General features: G+C 41.3%; 3 protein-coding genes across 5 annotated transcripts; 2 read left to right on the top strand and 1 right to left on the bottom strand.

Annotated features, from left to right (window-relative positions):
• The first annotated feature begins 313 nt into the window (after positions 1 to 313).
• Positions 314 to 7,510, top strand: LOC135539683 (calcium-binding mitochondrial carrier protein SCaMC-2-A-like). Its single transcript, XM_064965724.1, has 10 exons — positions 314 to 585; positions 2,083 to 2,209; positions 2,344 to 2,431; positions 2,556 to 2,670; positions 4,015 to 4,173; positions 4,813 to 4,965; positions 5,147 to 5,254; positions 5,438 to 5,605; positions 5,697 to 5,847; positions 6,014 to 7,510. Exons 1-10 carry the CDS (start codon positions 427 to 429, stop codon positions 6,196 to 6,198), a joined length of 1,413 nt encoding a protein of 470 aa, XP_064821796.1. The 5' UTR covers positions 314 to 426; the 3' UTR covers positions 6,199 to 7,510.
• Positions 7,511 to 7,702: 192 nt separating this feature from the next.
• On the top strand, positions 7,703 to 9,649 carry LOC135539738 (palmitoyltransferase ZDHHC12-B-like). 3 transcript variants are annotated; one of them, XM_064965815.1, is made up of 5 exons: positions 7,703 to 7,861; positions 8,116 to 8,249; positions 8,346 to 8,432; positions 8,584 to 8,753; positions 8,899 to 9,649. In XM_064965815.1, exons 1-5 carry the CDS (start codon positions 7,765 to 7,767, stop codon positions 9,212 to 9,214), a joined length of 804 nt encoding a protein of 267 aa, XP_064821887.1. In that variant the 5' UTR covers positions 7,703 to 7,764; the 3' UTR covers positions 9,215 to 9,649. The 3 variants fall into 3 exon arrangements, with proteins under 3 accessions (XP_064821887.1, XP_064821898.1, XP_064821907.1); XM_064965826.1 differs by having other exon boundaries at positions 8,587 to 8,753; XM_064965835.1 differs by having other exon boundaries at positions 8,355 to 8,432.
• Positions 9,650 to 9,747: 98 nt separating this feature from the next.
• LOC135539723 (serine/threonine-protein kinase N2-like) lies at positions 9,748 to 17,969 on the bottom strand. Its single transcript, XM_064965791.1, has 19 exons — positions 17,644 to 17,969; positions 17,219 to 17,360; positions 15,196 to 15,347; positions 14,768 to 14,990; positions 14,515 to 14,661; positions 14,140 to 14,249; positions 13,763 to 13,906; positions 13,581 to 13,656; positions 13,302 to 13,482; positions 12,993 to 13,134; positions 12,741 to 12,830; positions 12,554 to 12,645; positions 12,248 to 12,424; positions 11,962 to 12,024; positions 11,796 to 11,872; positions 11,529 to 11,671; positions 11,233 to 11,340; positions 10,999 to 11,079; positions 9,748 to 10,854 (listed from the first exon to the last, which is right to left on the bottom strand). The coding sequence occupies exons 2-19, from the start codon at positions 17,349 to 17,351 to the stop codon at positions 10,651 to 10,653; spliced, it is 2,343 nt and encodes a 780-aa protein (XP_064821863.1). The 5' UTR covers positions 17,352 to 17,360; positions 17,644 to 17,969; the 3' UTR covers positions 9,748 to 10,650.
• Positions 17,970 to 18,761: the final 792 nt, after the last annotated feature.

Consider the following 18,761-nt stretch of genomic DNA (forward strand, 5'->3'; position numbering starts at 1 on the left):
TCTTATCTCAGAATTCCTAGAGTTGTAAACATTGTTACTAACAGGCAGAATAATAATCCAAAGAACATACCAGTTCAAGGAACTGAATGTCTGTTCTGTCTAAGCTGGACATTCTCAGAAAGTTGTTCTTATGATATATTGGTTGAACTCAGGCCATCTTTGAATGTATTTGCCTTGATCTTGCGTAAAGGGCGCAATGGAATGATACCGTGGTGGTTCGTGCAAATTACGTTGCCGAGTGGGGATAAATACATCGTAGGAGCCAATGAAATAGGTCTATTTTTAAAAGGGAGTGGTTTCATGGGTTTCTATAACACAACGCACTTCCTTACCGGCATTTTAGTATTAACACGCGAAGTTGAACAGTCTTTGGTGTACTTACTAGCTATTTATTTATTGTGGAACGTGTTTAACTTTACTTTAAATATGCTTGGCCTGTGCCTTTATGTGCCTGTTCCGAATTCGGATGCGGCTGAATTCGAGTATTTTGAGTCCAATGGACTACCATCGGAGTTGAAATCGCTCTTCAAATTGAGTGTGTTTCTACCTTCACAAGAGTTTTCTACTTATCGGAAATGGAGAAAGGTAAAACTTGCAGTATATTATTTTACTTACATGTCTTTATGCTTCAGCGGGGTTCACATCAAGTTTTACATTTTGAGTGTTGTATTTGGTTATTCCTCGAAATGACACATTTGTAACGATCACGCTGTCGTAGTTTCCTGTAAGTACAAACCCCTTCTTCCTGCACTCGCGGTTTGTCACGGTTTCCATTAGTTACCACAGTCAAAGTCAAAATGGCCTATAAAGTAAACATTAATAACTCAAATTTCCTTTTTGGTCTTAATTTAAGGTTAGGCATAAGGTTAGTAGTGTGTTGGTTTAAAATGACTTTTTAAGAAATGCATTTTATAAATGGGCGGCGTTTATGACTTTGGCTATGCCTTTGTCAAAAGGAAAATGTATAAACGGAATCTTTGGGACGTCCCAACTCACGTCATTTAAAACGGTAAGGGTTGGGCTAAATTTAGGGTAAAGGTAGGGGTTAGGTTAAAGATAGGAACGTCCCAATGATCCCAGATAGCACTAAATTTAGTCAAACTCTACATCTACCCAGTGCTCCCATGCAATTTAGTGCACCTATCTGAATATAATGTTAAACATAATGACATAATGATGCTCCTTCATATATTTTTTAAATGAATTACTTCATGAAGGTGTTTAAGTTCATTGAATAACTCAACTATTTATCATCAAAAGATCAAATAGTGCATAGATGGATTATTATTGTTTGGCTACACATTGATGGTTCCTAGGGCTTGCAAATTAAAACTATTGGCCTGCAAGACCCTCTTATTGATATAATCAAGTATCATTGACCTGGAGCCCTAAACCATCTGATTCAGGGTTGCAAATTAGCATAAAGAAATCACTGGAAGATGATGGAATGATTAAATAATTGCATGCAAGACTTGGCTGGAGCTTCAAGACCCCCAAGACTGTTTGACCCACTTATCATAGACAAGGCATGGTGTTGATTGCAGTGTTTGGCATTGTGGATTGAGCCCTCATGTCTTCAGGGGTGGGTAATAGTGCCTGGGACATCTATCTATATCTTGCGAACTCACACTAAGCCTGTCTATCTGGTCTAAAATAGGGCCGGTGTTGATATTTGATTTACTGTATTGAAATACAGTATGTGACAGTGTTCCCATGGAGTTTATTCCTTCGATCCAGGCGTATGTCACATTTGACAGTGAATGTAGGACAGGTTAGCCTAGATTTGAGTCCGCATGCTTTCAACATATGACCTTTGTGGTCTTTGCCTCTCAGAGGTCATTGCAGAAATGGTTTGTCGTGACTGGACATTAAGGTGATGACACCATCGAGAATTACATTATTCACACTTTACCCTCCTTCCAGGTGCTTACAATACATTCCATTAGTATTGTCCACCTCCAGAGAAGCCCCCAGTCTAGGCTTTACTACAGTTGATTGATTCTCTATAATGTCTCATAATAGAAAGCAGGTCAGTGTGCCTTTCCACTGTTGTTGATCATTTGGTTTTGTTTGCCTCTGCAGAAAGCAGTGAAAAGTGCAGATAAGGACCTGGATGAGCAGATGGTCTTCGAGGAGTTTGTGAACTATTTGCAAGATCATGAGAAAGACCTGAGACTTGTCTTCAAGAGCCTGGACAGAAGGAGAGCTGGTATGCAATTATCCACAAATCAGCTGTTACAGTTTGGGGACATACCTTAGCTACCACACAATTCAAATGTTTTTTTTTCTGATTTAGGTGGAATTCTGATTGGTGATGAATTGTCTTCTTCCATTGTGATTCAGGTCAAATATATTCTAAGGAAATCAAGGAGTCACTCCAGGACCTTGGTGTTCACATATCACAGCAGCATGCCGAGAAGATCCTACAATGGTAAGATATTATAATGGAGCAGTGTTCCCTTAAGATTTTGGTCAATCTTGTCAGTATGTCTTTTGTTACCAGTTTGATTCATATTCTCAAGAGTTTATGGTTTTGTTTTCATCTTTGTCAATAGCATGGATAAGAATGGCACAATGACCATCGACTGGAATGAGTGGAGCAACTACCCTCTGCTACACCCCAAAGAGAACAACATCCCTGAGATCACCCTCTACTGGAAACACTCCACGGTGAGAAGGGTGGGAGGATGGGGGATGTGAACTAGCTATCCAGCAAGCAGGGAACAATTCTATTTCACGTTAATTTGAGTACACTCATTCACAAAATTGTGAATAGGGATGTTAATCCTATTACATAGATTAACACTGTGAACGGACGTGCCTCACCATTTAAGTCTTATTCGTGTTTAAATAGGACAGGAACGCTCTGAATGTAATGTCATGATTTACAAGAATCATGAATTACCCTCTTGTATATCAAATGTTGATTACAGTTTTTTAATTATCCCTTGTGTAAAATGTTTATTACGTTTGTAAAGTGTTAAGAGGACACTCAAATTATCCCCTCGGTATTCAGAACCACTTTCACAGGACAGTGTGTTCTTGGGCAGCATGCGGGTGAGGTAATGAAATACAGTATGTCTTAATAAGAAAAGCCAGCTCTAAATCTTAGCCTGTTTACCTCTCCTATGTGTCAAGAGCTACAGAACAACATTTATAAGCCGAGCGGGGGCAAAAAATATTCGGAAGCATTGCTTGGAGATGGGGTGACCACCCAAAACAAAGGCCAAGGAAAATGTCCCACGGCATTCACTCAAGTCACTTTGGCCTGACCATCTCATGCCAGTAGTGTTACTCACAGTTATATAACATGATTTTAATATCTACTTGGCGATCATGAAATAGTTTTCCGCTGGTGATTTGTCTCTGGCATGGTAAAGCTTCAGGGGGATAGAGCCTGTACTCTGGCATGGGCTTTGCAAAGGCACCTCTGTAGGGACTTGTACCCAAAGCTATGTCTAGAGTCGGGAGTCTCGCTGGCTGACTCGGATTGTCATTATGTAATAGATAGCTTTACAAGAAGGGAACATGCACTCTATTCTATACCCTTATAATATCAGCAGTCTGAACCATGACATCAAAGCACAAACACCCTTATTTTCTCTCTGGTTTGATATCAGATTACAAAGAAATGTCCCAGAAATAACAGAGCAGGAAACAACAGAATTCAACTTGCTTCCTAACACAGAACATGAAGTAATCACTGACCTGAAGCCTCATGACCGGTGACCTATGTTTTGAGGGATGAGGGCAGACGCACACTGCACATTTCCCTGTCAATACCACTCTTCCCTGTCCCAACCTCTAGATGAAAGTTTTGTGTATACATGGGGCCTTAGAAATCACACACACTGAAAAATGTTGCTTCACCCTCCCCCCTTTTTTAAAAATAAATAGCTTGACTATATTTATAATTGCAAACTGCTCTTAGATAGCTCCAATGTCTTTTGGGCCAAAAGAGAAGATAATAGTGTATAATAATACTCATGTTCTATATCTTTCTACTCTCTGTAGCTCTTTGATGTAGGTGAAAATCTGATGGTTCCTGATGACTTCACAACAGAGGAAAAACTGACAGGAATGTGGTGGAGGCATCTGGTTGCAGGCGGAGGTGCAGGAGCAGTGTCCCGAACATTCACCGCCCCCTTAGACCGACTCAAAGTACTCATGCAGGTAAGAAGCCCTTGATCTACTGTCTTAATAGATAGCCATGTATTCCCAACAACAGTTTGAGTCCTAGTAATGGTACACCTAGCCATCAAAAAACAATTTATTTATTACCTAAGAGCCATACATGGGTTAATGAGTATGTAGATTACTGCCAGAACAGAGGGCAAGAATCCTGGGGGCTGTTCGTTCCCACCGGCTCATTCAGCTGACCAATGTTGGTGGCTAAGAGCCAGCACATCGTCTTTGGTGAGTTGTGATTGGCTGCATCAGGAGAGATTAGATCTGCTTTTACGTGATAGCAATGTGGGGATCAGTAACCCCTGATTGGCGTTAGTGGGTCTGTTTGAACAAGTCGTCTAGCGTCATCTTTGTGTTGGTACAACTGATACCAGAACACTGACTTGTTCCACACTGATTTCCCCCCGTTGAGCAAATATGTTCACATTCTCAAAGCCTATGCCGGATAACTGAAGAAATGTTATGAGAATAAAAGGCCAACTTTCATGTAAATCATGAATTGGCATCAATGGAAGATGTGCATTAACATTTGAGTTAAGCGCACAGATCTCAGAATACGCCCCTAATTGTGTTATTGTTCATGTGACTTCTGTATGATAAACATTGATATTGTTTATTTGTCAGGTCCATGGTTCCAGTAGCAACAACATGTGCATCATGAGTGGGCTCACCCAGATGATCAAAGAAGGTGGGATGAGGTCGCTGTGGAGAGGGAACGGAATGAACATCGTCAAAATTGCACCTGAAACTGCCATTAAGTTCATGGCTTATGAGCAGGTACTTGCTCCTATATCATTTTCTTAATTTCTATTACTCTTTTTAAAATGATATATAAACCATTATTATAATTCCTTAATCTCAATTTCTGAAGTGAGGACCAAGTTCATGTTCTAACCAGTGTCTGCCCCATCTTATTTTCTCCCCTCTCTCCTTTCAACTGAAAAACTCTCTGGCACAGATCAAGCGTTTGATTGGCAGTGATAAGGAGACACTTGGCATCCTGGAGCGTTTTTTAGCTGGCTCTATGGCTGGAGTCATCGCTCAGAGCACCATCTACCCCATGGAGGTGAGCAGCCATCAATCATCCCCCCCTAGCATAGACCTGGGATGATGACAGCTATTATTGTTGTCAGGATAGAAAGGACAAAAATGCATGATTGATTTGCAAATAAATTAGTAATGCCAATGTTTTCAATCTGATTACATGCCACCTGCTAGATTTTCATAGTCTTTCATTTCTGAACACAAGGTTCTGAAAACACGGCTTGCCTTGCGAAAGACTGGTCAGTACTCTGGCATCTCTGACTGTGCAAAGAACATCTTTAGGAGAGAGGGACTGTGTGCCTTTTACAGGGGCTTTATCCCCAACATGATGGGCATCATCCCCTACGCTGGAATCGACCTGGCTGTGTATGAGGTAAGAAGAGACCCGGATATAACTTTACAAAGCTGTTTTCACTGCATTGTATGCTCCATTTGGAATTATCTAACTGTTCTTTTTTCCACAGACATTGAAGAACTCCTGGTTAGAAAAGTATGGCACCAAAAGTACTGACCCGGGAGTGTTAGTTCTGCTTGGCTGTGGCACAATCTCCAGCACCTGTGGTCAGCTGGCCAGCTACCCCCTAGCCCTGGTCAGGACCCGCATGCAGGCACAAGGTGAGACCTTCAACAATACACCTAATTTACACTGCTTATATTCTTTCAAATATATTAAATCTTCTTTATTTTATTGAGATGCAGTTATAAATAACTACCAGTTTTGCTGTTCCTTTGTATTCATCTTTGGCTCTAATGCTGACTGTGTGCCATGTCTCTCCTATAGCCATGATGGAGGGCAGCCCACAGATGACAATGTCAGGGCTCTTCAAACAAATCATTCAGACAGAAGGGGCCACTGGCCTCTACAGGGGCCTGGCCCCTAACTTCCTGAAGGTCATTCCAGCTGTCAGCATCAGCTATGTGGTGTACGAGAACCTGAAGATGTCGCTGGGCGTTAAGTCGCGATGAGAAGGTGACTCACGACATCTGAATGGTTCAGCTTTGATGTGTGTCCGTGAGTGAGATCCCTCCTAAGGAATCTCTGACACTTGAGGTTTGTGGAGCCATCTCATTCTATGAATGCCAGAAGATGGAGTAGAACAAGGGACAATAGAATGAAAAGACAAGGTATCAACTCCGTGAGCTGAAATGGAGGGGGGCGGCGTCCCTCAATATTGCTATTTCTAATATTATTTAATAGTTTGTTTTAGAAGATCAATTGTTGAGTTATTACCAGAATTTGACAATGAATATTGGTTAGCAACTCTATAATTGGGGACCAATTCTTGCTGTTTCCAGTTTGTGGTTTTGTGCCTCTGTAAGAATGTTCCTGTCTCTCTTTGGTTTCACTCAGTAAATGAGGCTATGCAACAGTGCAAACTGCACCATACTCATTAAGTAGAAACTACTTCAGTAATGCACAACAAATGTTTTTGACTAACATGTATTCAGACATTTTCCTTAGCATTTAATGGGTTTTCTGAGTAGTTATTGGTTATCCCCCCCACATTTGCCTGATATGAAAATTATATTTGTTCATGTTCTTAGAATATAAGAAATTGGGAAAAAGCACGGTGATTATTTCCCCTTCTCACTTGGTGCAGATAGACTATTTATTCACACTGCCATTTATTTTTGGATCTGGGTATGACCGTTAAGAATGGCATGTTTTTTATTGTCTGGGTATGACAGTTAAGAATGGCATGTTTTTTATTGTCTGGGTATGACAGTTAAGAATGGCATGTTTTTTGTTGTTCAGAACACAGCACTAACTGGCTTTATGTTCATAGGTTTGATTCTTAGGGATAACTAGAGAGCCATATTATGTACAAGTATTGTGGGTGTGTTTGCATAAGAAGCCAATGAGATCTTATTTTGCAATGTTAAAGAGCATGTATTTATACACGTTTTCAATGCAAATCATGCAATAAATTATTGCTTGAGTCCATCCTGCATATTTTCACTTAATATATAACTGTAATAGTTTGTCCATTTACATTTAGTTGGTTATTATGGAAATGCACAATAATTACTTCTGTGAGTGCAAATCTCTGTATATGAGCTCAAGTCAAGATCAGGAGAGTCTTGGTTGTCAGGACACTTAATCATTGTCTTTATACCTAAAACCTTTAGAGTTTTGAGAAGATTGAGTAATACGAATGCACTTTAATTCATGCTGGAGACACTTTTGAGTGTTTTGCATTAACTTTAGATTGAAACTGGGAATTCACTTCAACTTCTGTAAATAATCATTTTATTATTAAACTTTTTTTATGAGCCATTTTGTACAATGTTCTTTGAGCAAATAAATGAAAAGTATTGTATAATATTCACGTGTATTTCTTGACTCCTCACGTGTGTGTTCTTGTGGCTGGATGTTCAATAAGGATATTTTATTAAAACGACTCCGATTTTAGAGTTGACACCACCCTTCCCCCCCCCCCATTGATTTCAGTACTAAGTTTGACACAAACGACATGCAGTACCAAAACAGGAAGTCTCAAAACTAGCTAGTGTTCGTTCAATCATGCAACGATGTTTAAAAACGTGTTTCGATCTGGTTTTCTAATTAGGACCGCACATGTCCTCCTAACATGGGTTATTACACTGATACTATTCTTACATGACACCGGTAAGTTAGCTTCTCTTCGAGGCGAACCATATTAATTAGCCATTTAGTTAGCTAACGTTAGCTTACCAGGAATCACAGAGTGGAGACTGTCACATTATGAAAACAATACTCTTGATAGCTTGCAGGCTAGATAAAGTGGTTGCTCTCAGCCATATATTTTAGTCACAGCGAATACAATAGTAATTTTAACAACACAACCACCCACGTGTTGGATTTATGTGATGTTTAATTAAGTTTATATTTTACCTGTTAAGATCTCCGAAGACAAAGGGAGAATGGAGAGTTGATGCAGCCTGTAGTGTTTTCCTTGCTCGTCCTGCTGTCAGTGATGCTGTATTTCACTGTCTCTCTGATGGACCCGGGCTTTGTTCTTTCTGACAGTGTCAAGGTGAGCCTTAACCCCCATCAACCCTCCCCCAAAACCCCTTCTGATAAGATGTATTCCATACTGATGTTATATTATATTTGTCTTTGAATGTGTGAGTATGCCCAGGGCTCAGGTGAAGAATTGGAGATGATCCCTCAAAACCCCATACCTCGCCTGCGCCGGTGTGGCTACTGTCTGCTGCAGGTAGGACAGCAGGAAGAATACCATCCAGTTCAGTTAGATCATTAATAACTTAATAACTACAATCTTGGATCACAGATGAGATGACATATTGGGGGTGTGCTATGTTGATGTTAGTATGTATGACTCCTTGTTCTCTCCTCTTTGTCTCAAGCAGCAGCCCATGAGAGCGAAGCACTGCCAGGCCTGCAAACATTGTGTGCGACGATTTGACCATCACTGTCCGTGGATAGAGAATTGTGTGGGTGAGAGAAACCACCGCTGTTTCATCATCTATCTGGCTGTTCAGCTGCTTGCTCTACTCTGGGCATTGCAGATTGCTTGGTGAGTGTGGGTGATTTAAACTGATGAAAGTAGCTATGAGGTATTATTATTGCAATGTAGATTAAATACTATGTGTCCCACATATGCAATAGTTCCCTTGATGTATTATTGATGTCAATATTATTTGATGTACTCTGTCTTTCAGGTCAGGTTTCCATTCTTCTGGCACTTGGAAACTGTGGCTCATTGTGAATGGGTTTTTGCTGGCAGCGCTGTGTGTTGTAGGTGTGTTGTCCTTGGTGGTGGTCCTGCTCCTGGGCTGCCACCTCTATCTGATCTCCATCAACTCCACCACCTGGGAGTTCATGTCCCGCCACCGGATCACCTACCTGAAGAGCTACAGTGACGAGGAGAACCCCTTTGATCGTGGCATTCTCTGTAATCTTTGGGACTTCTTCTGTATGTGCCGAACTGTGGTGTGGGAGCAGGTGTACTACAGAGGGAGCCACAATCACATCTGACCTCACTCTACAGACAACATGCCCATACCAGACTATAGGATTAAGCCAGGGTCGTGGCACCGCGTAGGCCTTCCATTCTGCTTTCCCCATCATTTAGATTTTTGCCTAATGTTGCCTAATGTTTTGATATTTATGTAATACATGGTCCTAGGTATTTTTTATTGTTTTGTTTAACTGAGTGACAGTTTATCGTGAGTCATTGAGTATGCTATTTTCCATGTTGAACTAATGATGTACTGTAATATTGAAAGGTGTTGATCAAAAATGTTATGCATTAACTTTAGTACTCTGTTTTATAATATGTTGAAACGTTAGAATTTTTACCTGTATTCTTTGATAAAACTTTTCACTCTTTCATTAATTGGAAATAATGTATTCATATTTTTGTATTTATTGACATAGACAACACAATAAAACACTAATGATTTCAATGAATATGCATTCATTTTGTCTCATAAACATTTCTTTGTGGTAATCCACATACATTCATACAGTAATGCATAATTATTAGCAGCAACTATTGAACCGTTTTAATAGCAAAATAAATACTATTTCTATCATAATCAACTATCAGCCTCTCACTTCACAATCTCACTCGTTATTGCATTAAGTGCTCAATCCCACAATATTGATTTATTCATAAATATGGCTACCTTATTTAATGGCTTCTCTCATGAAAATGTCTACATAAAACTAAGTTCACAACAAGTGTGCCATGCACATTTTAGTCACACTAAAAATAATAAATTGGCTGGTAGGTAGAAGGTAGATATGTTAGTAGGAGTTAGTAGTTAAACACACATTGGTAGGGAATGACTATACCCAGGTATGAGAACATGGAATTTTTCATCTTCACACAGAACAACATTTTGAAAAGACATTGTAACAGGAAAAAATAGCCTTTTTCATTTGCACAGTCAAGGCAGTGGGCAAAGCCTCTCACAGTGATGCATAGAAATGGCAGCGTGTACCTCTCTAAAGGGAACAGTTATCTGATAATAGCAAAATAAGCAAAGGCCACAAAGCATGCTCAAATTCTGTCCACATTAGACCGCTCATCAAATCCGTTATATTTCGTAGATGGCAGCCAATTGTATTTGAGTTAAATCCAGAGCATTACACACTAGTGTTAATGTTTGGATATCACTGGGTACTATAAACAATGAAACAGTCATAGAACCTGGCCGTCAGACTAATTCATGGCACAGAAATACCAGGGTTGCATTCAAATTACTTTCCACCTGCAGATATCCCATATCCTGCTTGGTTGAGTTTGTTGATGATGGCTTTTGATGGCAGTGAGGACAGTCCTCCTCATCTACATGTACTGTTGGGGCGAGCTACATTCAGTTATTGTCAGTTATGAAAAGGTTGTGCTATGGAACTGTTCATGCAACCGTTTCATGAGCTGGATGCAACCCTGGTCTCTGATTGCTTCATCCATGCAGGGGTGAGAAGTCAAAATCTGCGAAGGCCTCCTGCTGCTCAGGGGAGAGGCTGCAGGACACGGGAGGAGGTGACAGGATCGGCTGGAGACTCGTGAACTCGCTGTCAAAGTTACTGACATCCACAGACTCCTTAATTTTTGGCAGGAACGGAGGTTTCACTTTTTTAGCTAGCAGTGCATCCCAGTCTATATTCTGTTTGTCAAATAGATACAGTGCATATGGGTTAAATTGCAAAATATAAGTTATTTTCCGACAAGCATCTCAAAGATAAGGTTGATGCATTTACAGTATATCTAAAAGCATTGATTGAAAATGATTTTATTTGAACTAAATTACCTTGAAGAATTTCTCTTCCTTGACTTCATTTGCGTCCCCTTCTCCGGCACCCAGCCTTTTCTCTGGATTCCTCTTAAGAAGCTGCAGGGAGGAGGGGTTCGATTAGGGATCAACATGCACAGACAGGGGGATGGTTCAAACACGGATATTTTCAGAACAAAACTATTTCTGAACGGTTTCCGAATATATAAAAATATGAGAGACAGAATGAGCAGAGAAAGGGGAAGTTGTTACCTTTTGAATGATGGAGATGGCGTCTGGAGAGAGGCATCCAGGATACTGAACATCATCATTAACTATGCTGTCAAACACCTCCTCTTCATCCTCTCCTGGGAATGGAGACTGGCACAAGATGGAGAGGGGGAAGCCTTTAGTCTGATATATGACTACCAGTCATTGAAACTATAAAGCTTTACATGTCTGTGTATTTGTACTGTTATTATTGATTTGTGACTGCTTTTGTTGTTGTTGTTTACAAAAATCTATGACTGTGTTTTATGGAGTGTGTTTCTGGTCTGTTGATGACTTACTTCTCCCACAAGCATCTCAAAGATAAGGACGCCCATGCCCCACCAGTCCACAGCTCGTGTGTAGTTATCATCAGTAAGCACCTCAGGCGCCAGGAACTCTGGGGTTCCACAGAATGTTGATGTCCGGTCGCCATGCCCCATCCCTGCCAGTACAACAACAGATGGAGCAGCATTTAACTAAATGCTCACACACATACAATTTGTCATATGTAATTTCCACACATAACCACAAACCCTGTCGTAAGATATAATAAACCATAATTTTACCTTCTTTACAAAGTCCAAAGTCTGTGATTTTAACAAATCCGTCTGCATCCATCAGCAAGTTGTCTAACTTCAAATCTCTATGAAAAACACATGCAAAATGAAATAAGCTGTATTAAGCCAGAGCTGTATTAAGTGCTAGTTAATATGACTCATAGACAGAACTCACCGATAAACTATCTTATTCAGATGCAGGAACTCTAGACCCAGCAAAACACAGGCTGAGTAGAACCTGTAACACAAAGAAAATTCACATTTGCACTGTCCAAATGTTTTTTTAATGGCACGTGCATGTGTGTGTGTGTGTGTGTGTGTGTGTGTGTGTGTGTGTGTGTGTGTGTGTGTGTGTGTGTGTGTGTGTGTGTGTGTGTGTGTGTGTGTGTGTGTGTGTGTGTGTGTGTGTGTGTGTGTGTGTGTGTGTGTGTGTGTGTGTGTGCTTGTCGGGTAAAACTCACCTGGTCTGCAACTCAGAGAAGACATTATTATGGATGTGAATCATGAGGTCTCCTCCTGGTGAGTACTCCATGACAAAACAAACATGCTCACTGGTCTGGAAACAGCCGTGCAAGTTGACCAGGAAAGGGTGCCTCGATGCATTGATCATCTCGAAGATCCTCCTCTCACACATAAGACTGTGAAGGCATCAGAAAGAGAATTTATTACTGTAAATAAGTTATTATCTGTGGGTATCACTAATGTATTTGTGTAAGGTGAGCAAGGCTATTCATTGTATAGTATATGTCCCAATAAAGAACATTAACCTGTCCACTTCATCACGGGTTACAATATCCCTCTTCTTCAAGGCTTTAATGGCATAGAGTTTTCCTGTCTTCTTCAACTCAGCTAGAAGTACCTGGATAGGGTGAACATTGGCGTACATGAAGCAGTGGGCTGTGCAAAATCATATAGTGCTGTAATATAATGTCGTGTTGGCAAAAAAGTCTGGACCTTTCCAAAGTGTCCTCTTCCCAGGACCGAGATACATTTGAAGTCTTCCATCTGCATCCTTGTTCTCTCTGTGTAGTTTTCAATGGAGGACTGAAAAGAGACAGACGGATATGCTACGAAGGTAGAATCATGAAGCAATCAAGGCCAGTCATTTATTCAAATAGCAAGTCTACCAATGCACTTTACTTTAACAAGATGACAAAAGACTGGAACCAGCATTTTATGTTTAGTGAAGCTGGTATAGATGTTCACCTCTTTTTCTGTCAGAGTAGGCATAGGTGGTGTTTTCTGTGCTGTTGACATCGTGTTGGGGATGTTTCTTCCTTGGTCAACGCTAAATGTTTTAAATGCTAAACGCTCCTCACTTATGTTAAGACTAATCACCGGCACTTCACTGCAGATATAGAGAAACACAGTGATGGTCATATATTCAGGGAAATCATGCAATGATAAAGATATTACATATACTCCTATAACCAAATATTCTTCTAAATACACTACACAAAATACTTATTTTACTATTTCTACTGTTTCCATGGGCAGCTATGTGTAATTTCTCACCCTGGCAGTAGGGGGGTTGACCGAGTGGCCTTATTGGTAGAAGGTGAGGGGTTGACCACAACATCAGAGGAAGTAGACGGACTCAAAGTGGTAAAGGAACATTGAGGCAGGACACTCATCATCAGATGACCCCATGTGGCAAAGTTCATGTTCATCTGGGCAGCACGAAGGAAGTTCTTCCCTGAGTGGAGGGACAGGAATACCCATCAACACTTATCATCAACAGTAACATGAGTAGGTCTATTTGATCTGTGACCACAGCCAGGTTACATACAGTACCTTTCTCTTTTGTGAAAATGCACCTCTGACGCCTTAGTTTGGGTTGGCGCTCAATCACAGGGTTGACAAACGTAATCTGCAAAGACACCAGAAAAAAAGTAGCTTGTTACATATGGGTATCTGGTTGATAGACCGAACTCTGGCAAAGCCATCTCACATTCAGAAATATAAAGGAATCAGACCTCAGTGAAGAGTGTTCCCTGGGGCTCTAGGCACAAACACAGGGTATGTCGTTGGTTGTCCAGGAACTCTTCCAGGCGCAGGTACTTGACTGCACACATCACCCCCCAGTCTTGCCAGTAGATCCCAATCTCCAGCTCCCGAGACTGTGGGGGCACAAAGATGCATGTGCAATCTCCCAACTGAGAAACTATATGGTATTTTGCCAATACAGACACTTTCAGACTATGTACAACAATTCCATAGAGTTCCCATACAACCAGTTATGTGAAGTACAATGGTTCCTCCTGGTGTTCAGTTAAAAGAACTATGCCTCAACCAGTCACCTCTCCCACTTCAACTGGTTGTATCAATTTCCCACTTCATTGCCACTACTTACCCGCTCCAGTTGGATGCTGAAGCTTTGTCTCCAGGCCTGCTTGCTCAAAGGTCTCCAGTGGGTATGACCCACCACTCTGTTATCCAGTTTCAACACTGCACTTATCTCCACTGCCAGACAGAAAGTCTGATATTACTGTCCTATACTGTACTTCCATGACTACAATAACATTTAGGAGAGATGGTTCTACAGGTACAGTACTTGGGATATTCAAATGCAACAACCATAGCTTCAACACAAAGTCACTGGACCTCTTTGCACTAACCCTAATACCATACAGACGCAGTACACTCCCCTGCAGAAGAGGAGGTAGTGGATGTTGAATCTAACACTAAAGAGCTGTGTAGGGCTAAGGTCGTTTATATGGGGACTTACAGGAGAGGTTTTCTGTGTGATCAGGTTGGCTGTTGACATTGAAATCTGGTGGGCTCTCCGGAGAAGAAGATCCACTGGTTATTTGGCCTCGTCCTGGCAGTGATTTCAGCAAGTCCTCACATCCCAGAAGCATGACCTCAAGTGTGCCTGCAAAATATTACATGTATCAGGAGAACAAACATTATCAATCTGCTTTTACATCAGATCCATAAACAGACATAAAATACCTGTAAGGTTTGAAGAGAGAAGTTACCTGTTAGGGAGGCAGGCTTGAGAAAGGATGAGGAGATGGAGGAGGGGAAGGAGCAAAGTAGGCAATTTTGCTGTTGTCCCTCAGGGGGTGGGGATACTGTAGGGAGCCCCTGCTTGGTGACAGGCTCCCGGAGAGCCTCCTGAGATGACTCCCCCAGACGGTGCTCCAGAGAAAGTCGCAGAAGATCTAGCTTCTGAGAAGAGTCTTGCACACGGGACCGGGCCTGGTAGAGAGATTTATGCATTTTCCCATACATGCATAGCATAGGCACAAAAACAAATGTTTCAACCAAGACTCTTTCCACTCTCAAACTAACTAATTGTACAAAATATTCATTAGTCCCTCTGAAATTATACTAATTTTGTAGGTTGTCAAATAGAATTGCAAAACAATAAAAATAGTTTATAGATACATTCCAGCTAGCCTACCTCAGCCAGGGCCAATTGGTCCTGGGATGGCAGCTCCTCAAGCTGCTTCACCACATCCCTGGCCACCTTCACCACCTCTGTCTCTCTCTGGACATAGTGTTTTAACTCAAACACATGGATGTCCAGGGGATTTACACCCACTGGGGTACTTCCTTCTGGATCAAAGATGCATGAGAAAACAGGCCACGGTCAGACTTAGACTGCATAGAGAAAGCATTATGATATATCCTCACATAGGTAATACAGTTGTCATTTTCAGTGATTACATTTTTCATAATCCTACCAGCATATAAAATTGCAAGCAAAACAAACACTGGAACTACAGAGCATCGGAAAGCATTCAGACATCTTCGCTTTTTCCACATTTTCTTATGTTACAGCATTATTCTAAAATTGATTAAATTGTTGTTCTTTTCCTCATCAATCTACACACAGCAAAAACAGGCTTTTAGAAATGATTGCAAATTAATCAAAAATAAAACACTGAAATATCACATTTACAATAAGTATTCAGACCCTTTATTGAGTAATTTGTGGAAGCACCTTTGGCAGCATTATAGCCTTGTGTCTTCTTGGGTATGATGCTACAGGCTTGGCATACCTGTATTTGGGGAGTTTCTCGCATTCTTCTCTGCAGGTCCTCTCAAGCTCTGCCAGGTTGGATGGGGAGTGTCATGGCACAGCTATTTTCAGGTCTCTCCAGAGATGTTCGATCAGGTTCAAGTCCGGGCTCTGGCTGGGCCACTCAAGGACATTGAGAGACTTGTCCCAAAGACATTGTCTTGGCTGTGTGCTTAGGGTCATTGTCCTGTTGGAAGGAGAACCTTCACCCCAGTCTGAGGTCCTGAAGCAGGTTTTCATCAAGGATCTCTCTGTACTTTTCTCTGTTCATCTTTCCCTAGATCCTGACTAGTCTATCATACCCTGCCACTGAAAAACATTCCCACAGCATGATGCTGCCACCATCATGCTTCACCATAGGGATGGTATTGGTCAGGTGATGAGCAGTGCCTTGTTTCCTCCAGACATGACGCTTGGCATTCATACTTGGTTTCATCAGACCAAAGAATCTTGTTTCTCATTGTCTGAGAGTCTTTTAGGTGCCTTTTGGTAAAGTGCAAGTGGGCTGTCATGTGCCTTTTCCTGAGGAACAGGCTTTCATCTGGCCACTAATACTGTAAAGGCCTGAATGGCGCTGTAGAAATTGTTGTCCTTTTGGAAGGTTTTCCCATCTACACAGAGAAACTGTGGAGCTCTCTCAGAGTGACCATCAGATTCTTGGTCACCTCCCTTCTCCCCCGATTGCTCAGTTTGGCCTGGCGGCCAGCTCTAAGAAGTCTTGGTGGTTCCAAACTACTTCCACTTAAGAATGATAGAGGCAACTATGTTCTTGGGGAAAATGTTCTGTACTCTTCCCCAGGTCTGTGCCTCGACACAATCCTGTCTCTACAGACAATTCCTTTAGACCTCATGGCTTGGTTTTGGCTCTGACATGCACTGTCAACTGTGGGACCTTATATAGACAGATATGTGTCTTTCCAAATCATGTCCAATCAATTTAATTTACCACAGGTGGACTCCAATCAAGTTGTAGAAACATCTCAAGGTTGATCAATGGAAACAGAATGCACCTGAGCTCAATATCGAGTCTCATAGCAAAGGGTCTGAATACTTATGTAAATAAGGTATTTCTGTTCTTTATTTTTAATAATTTTCAGAAAAATTGAAAAACCTGTTTTCACTTAGTCATTATGGGATATTGTGTGTAGATTGATGAATAAAAACATTTATTTCATCAATTTTAGAATAAGGCTGTAACGTATCAAAATGTGGGAAAAATAAAGGGGTCTGAATACTTTCGAATGCACTGTACCTAACAAAATATAGTAAGATACAAGACAGTAACCTATCTGATGGCAGTTCAATCCTGATAGCATTTTCAATTCTGTGCAAAGATGTGGATTGAGTTAACTGTATATTGTAACCATGATCATCTAACTAAACTGTACCATAAAGCTCTGACCTCCATGATTGGTGCTGTCATGGTTGCTGCTCCCATCCCCAACACCAGTCTGGGTGACTTTGATAATCTGCATTCGGATCAGCTCGATCTTGGAACGGCTGTCCTGCAGCATCTGCTGAGCTGTAGACAGCATCTCCAGATCCTGGAAAGTGATAATAACACTAACACAATGATGCGGAAACACACCCAGTCCAGTACAGTACACCTGAACAAAACCTGATCCATGTTTATTGATCCAAGAACATAAATGCTCTGATAGTCTGTTTCTCATTCTGGTGAATGAGAAACTGAAAAACAAGAGGCATCTGTGTAAGTCTCAGCTCTGCCAGTGTCCAATCTGAAAAAAGGTCTGTATGAGCTAAAATAATAATACAAACATGCCTAAACCAGGTGAAAACAGTAGTATGACCATGCACTTCACTAACCTCGGAGCACTCCTGTCTCTCCTTGCTGAATAAGGGCTAATTTGTCATCCTCTTGGCCACAGGAGGGCTTCTCACATTGCACCTTTCCACCTTCACTATCCTTGAAAATACAACAAGTCCTCTGCTGTTGTTGTTGCAGAGCATCAGTGGCAAACAAGCAGGCAGGGTTCCTCCTGAAGCTGCTTTACATCTTGTGAATCTGGTCACACAGCAGTCTTTCCTTGTGTTTGTTTTCGCCTCTCTGCTGACTGCTCTGCAAAATCCTATTCCACTGCATCCTGTTCTCCTCTTCTTTCTGTTACTAATCACTTTCTCACCCCTCCCTCCCTCTTCTCTCTCTCTCTCTCTCTCTCTCTCTCTCTCTCTCTCACAGTGTTTTTCCTGTGTAGGCTTCCTGCAGGGGTGGCAGCGATCCCTCTGCTGTGCCAACACTGCTGTTAGTCTGTGAGTGCTGATGTCCCTGTCCAGGCTCAGCATTGGCCAGCGCAGAACCACATGTTCCTCTCTGTCACCAACCAAAGACAAACACAGAGACGATCTCCACAGGACAGGCAGAGAGCATCCAGCTAGAGCCTTTCTAAACCCATTCCAGCATGGGGGAACGCCTGGGACATACATCAAACGCTCCTGGGAGTCAGCTCTTTATGCAGAAGGACATGTCTTTAAGTCCAGTTTTAAATGGGATGCATGCAGTGTAATAATTGTAAAAATATGTGCACTTATAAAATAGCTTTATGTTATAATTTATACACTATGCTAGGAGAAGTGTGGGATAAGATTGATGAGCACTGGGTGACAGAACGAGCAATGAATTATGATGTTCAGATAAACGTTGGCAAGGCAGCCGGGGACAAATTTTTTTTTTATGGACCATCAAATCAGGTGACTATATGGTTGATTTTGCAATACAGCCACTTTTGGATGTTAAATGTTATTGAAAATGAAACCTCTTTAACTGCTTTTTATCTATCTGAATATTTTCTTCACTCTGTCTGGAACAAGATCTAATAGTGGCTGAGACCATTCTATTTAAGAATATAACGATTTTTATTGGTTACCCCAAATAACAGAGGGAAAATGTCACCACCACCACGTCATACGATTTGCTATTTTAGTTT

The sequence above is a fragment of the Oncorhynchus masou genome, chromosome 1 (assembly GCF_036934945.1).
Source record: "Oncorhynchus masou masou isolate Uvic2021 chromosome 1, UVic_Omas_1.1, whole genome shotgun sequence".
Classification (NCBI taxonomy): Eukaryota; Metazoa; Chordata; class Actinopteri; order Salmoniformes; family Salmonidae; genus Oncorhynchus; species Oncorhynchus masou.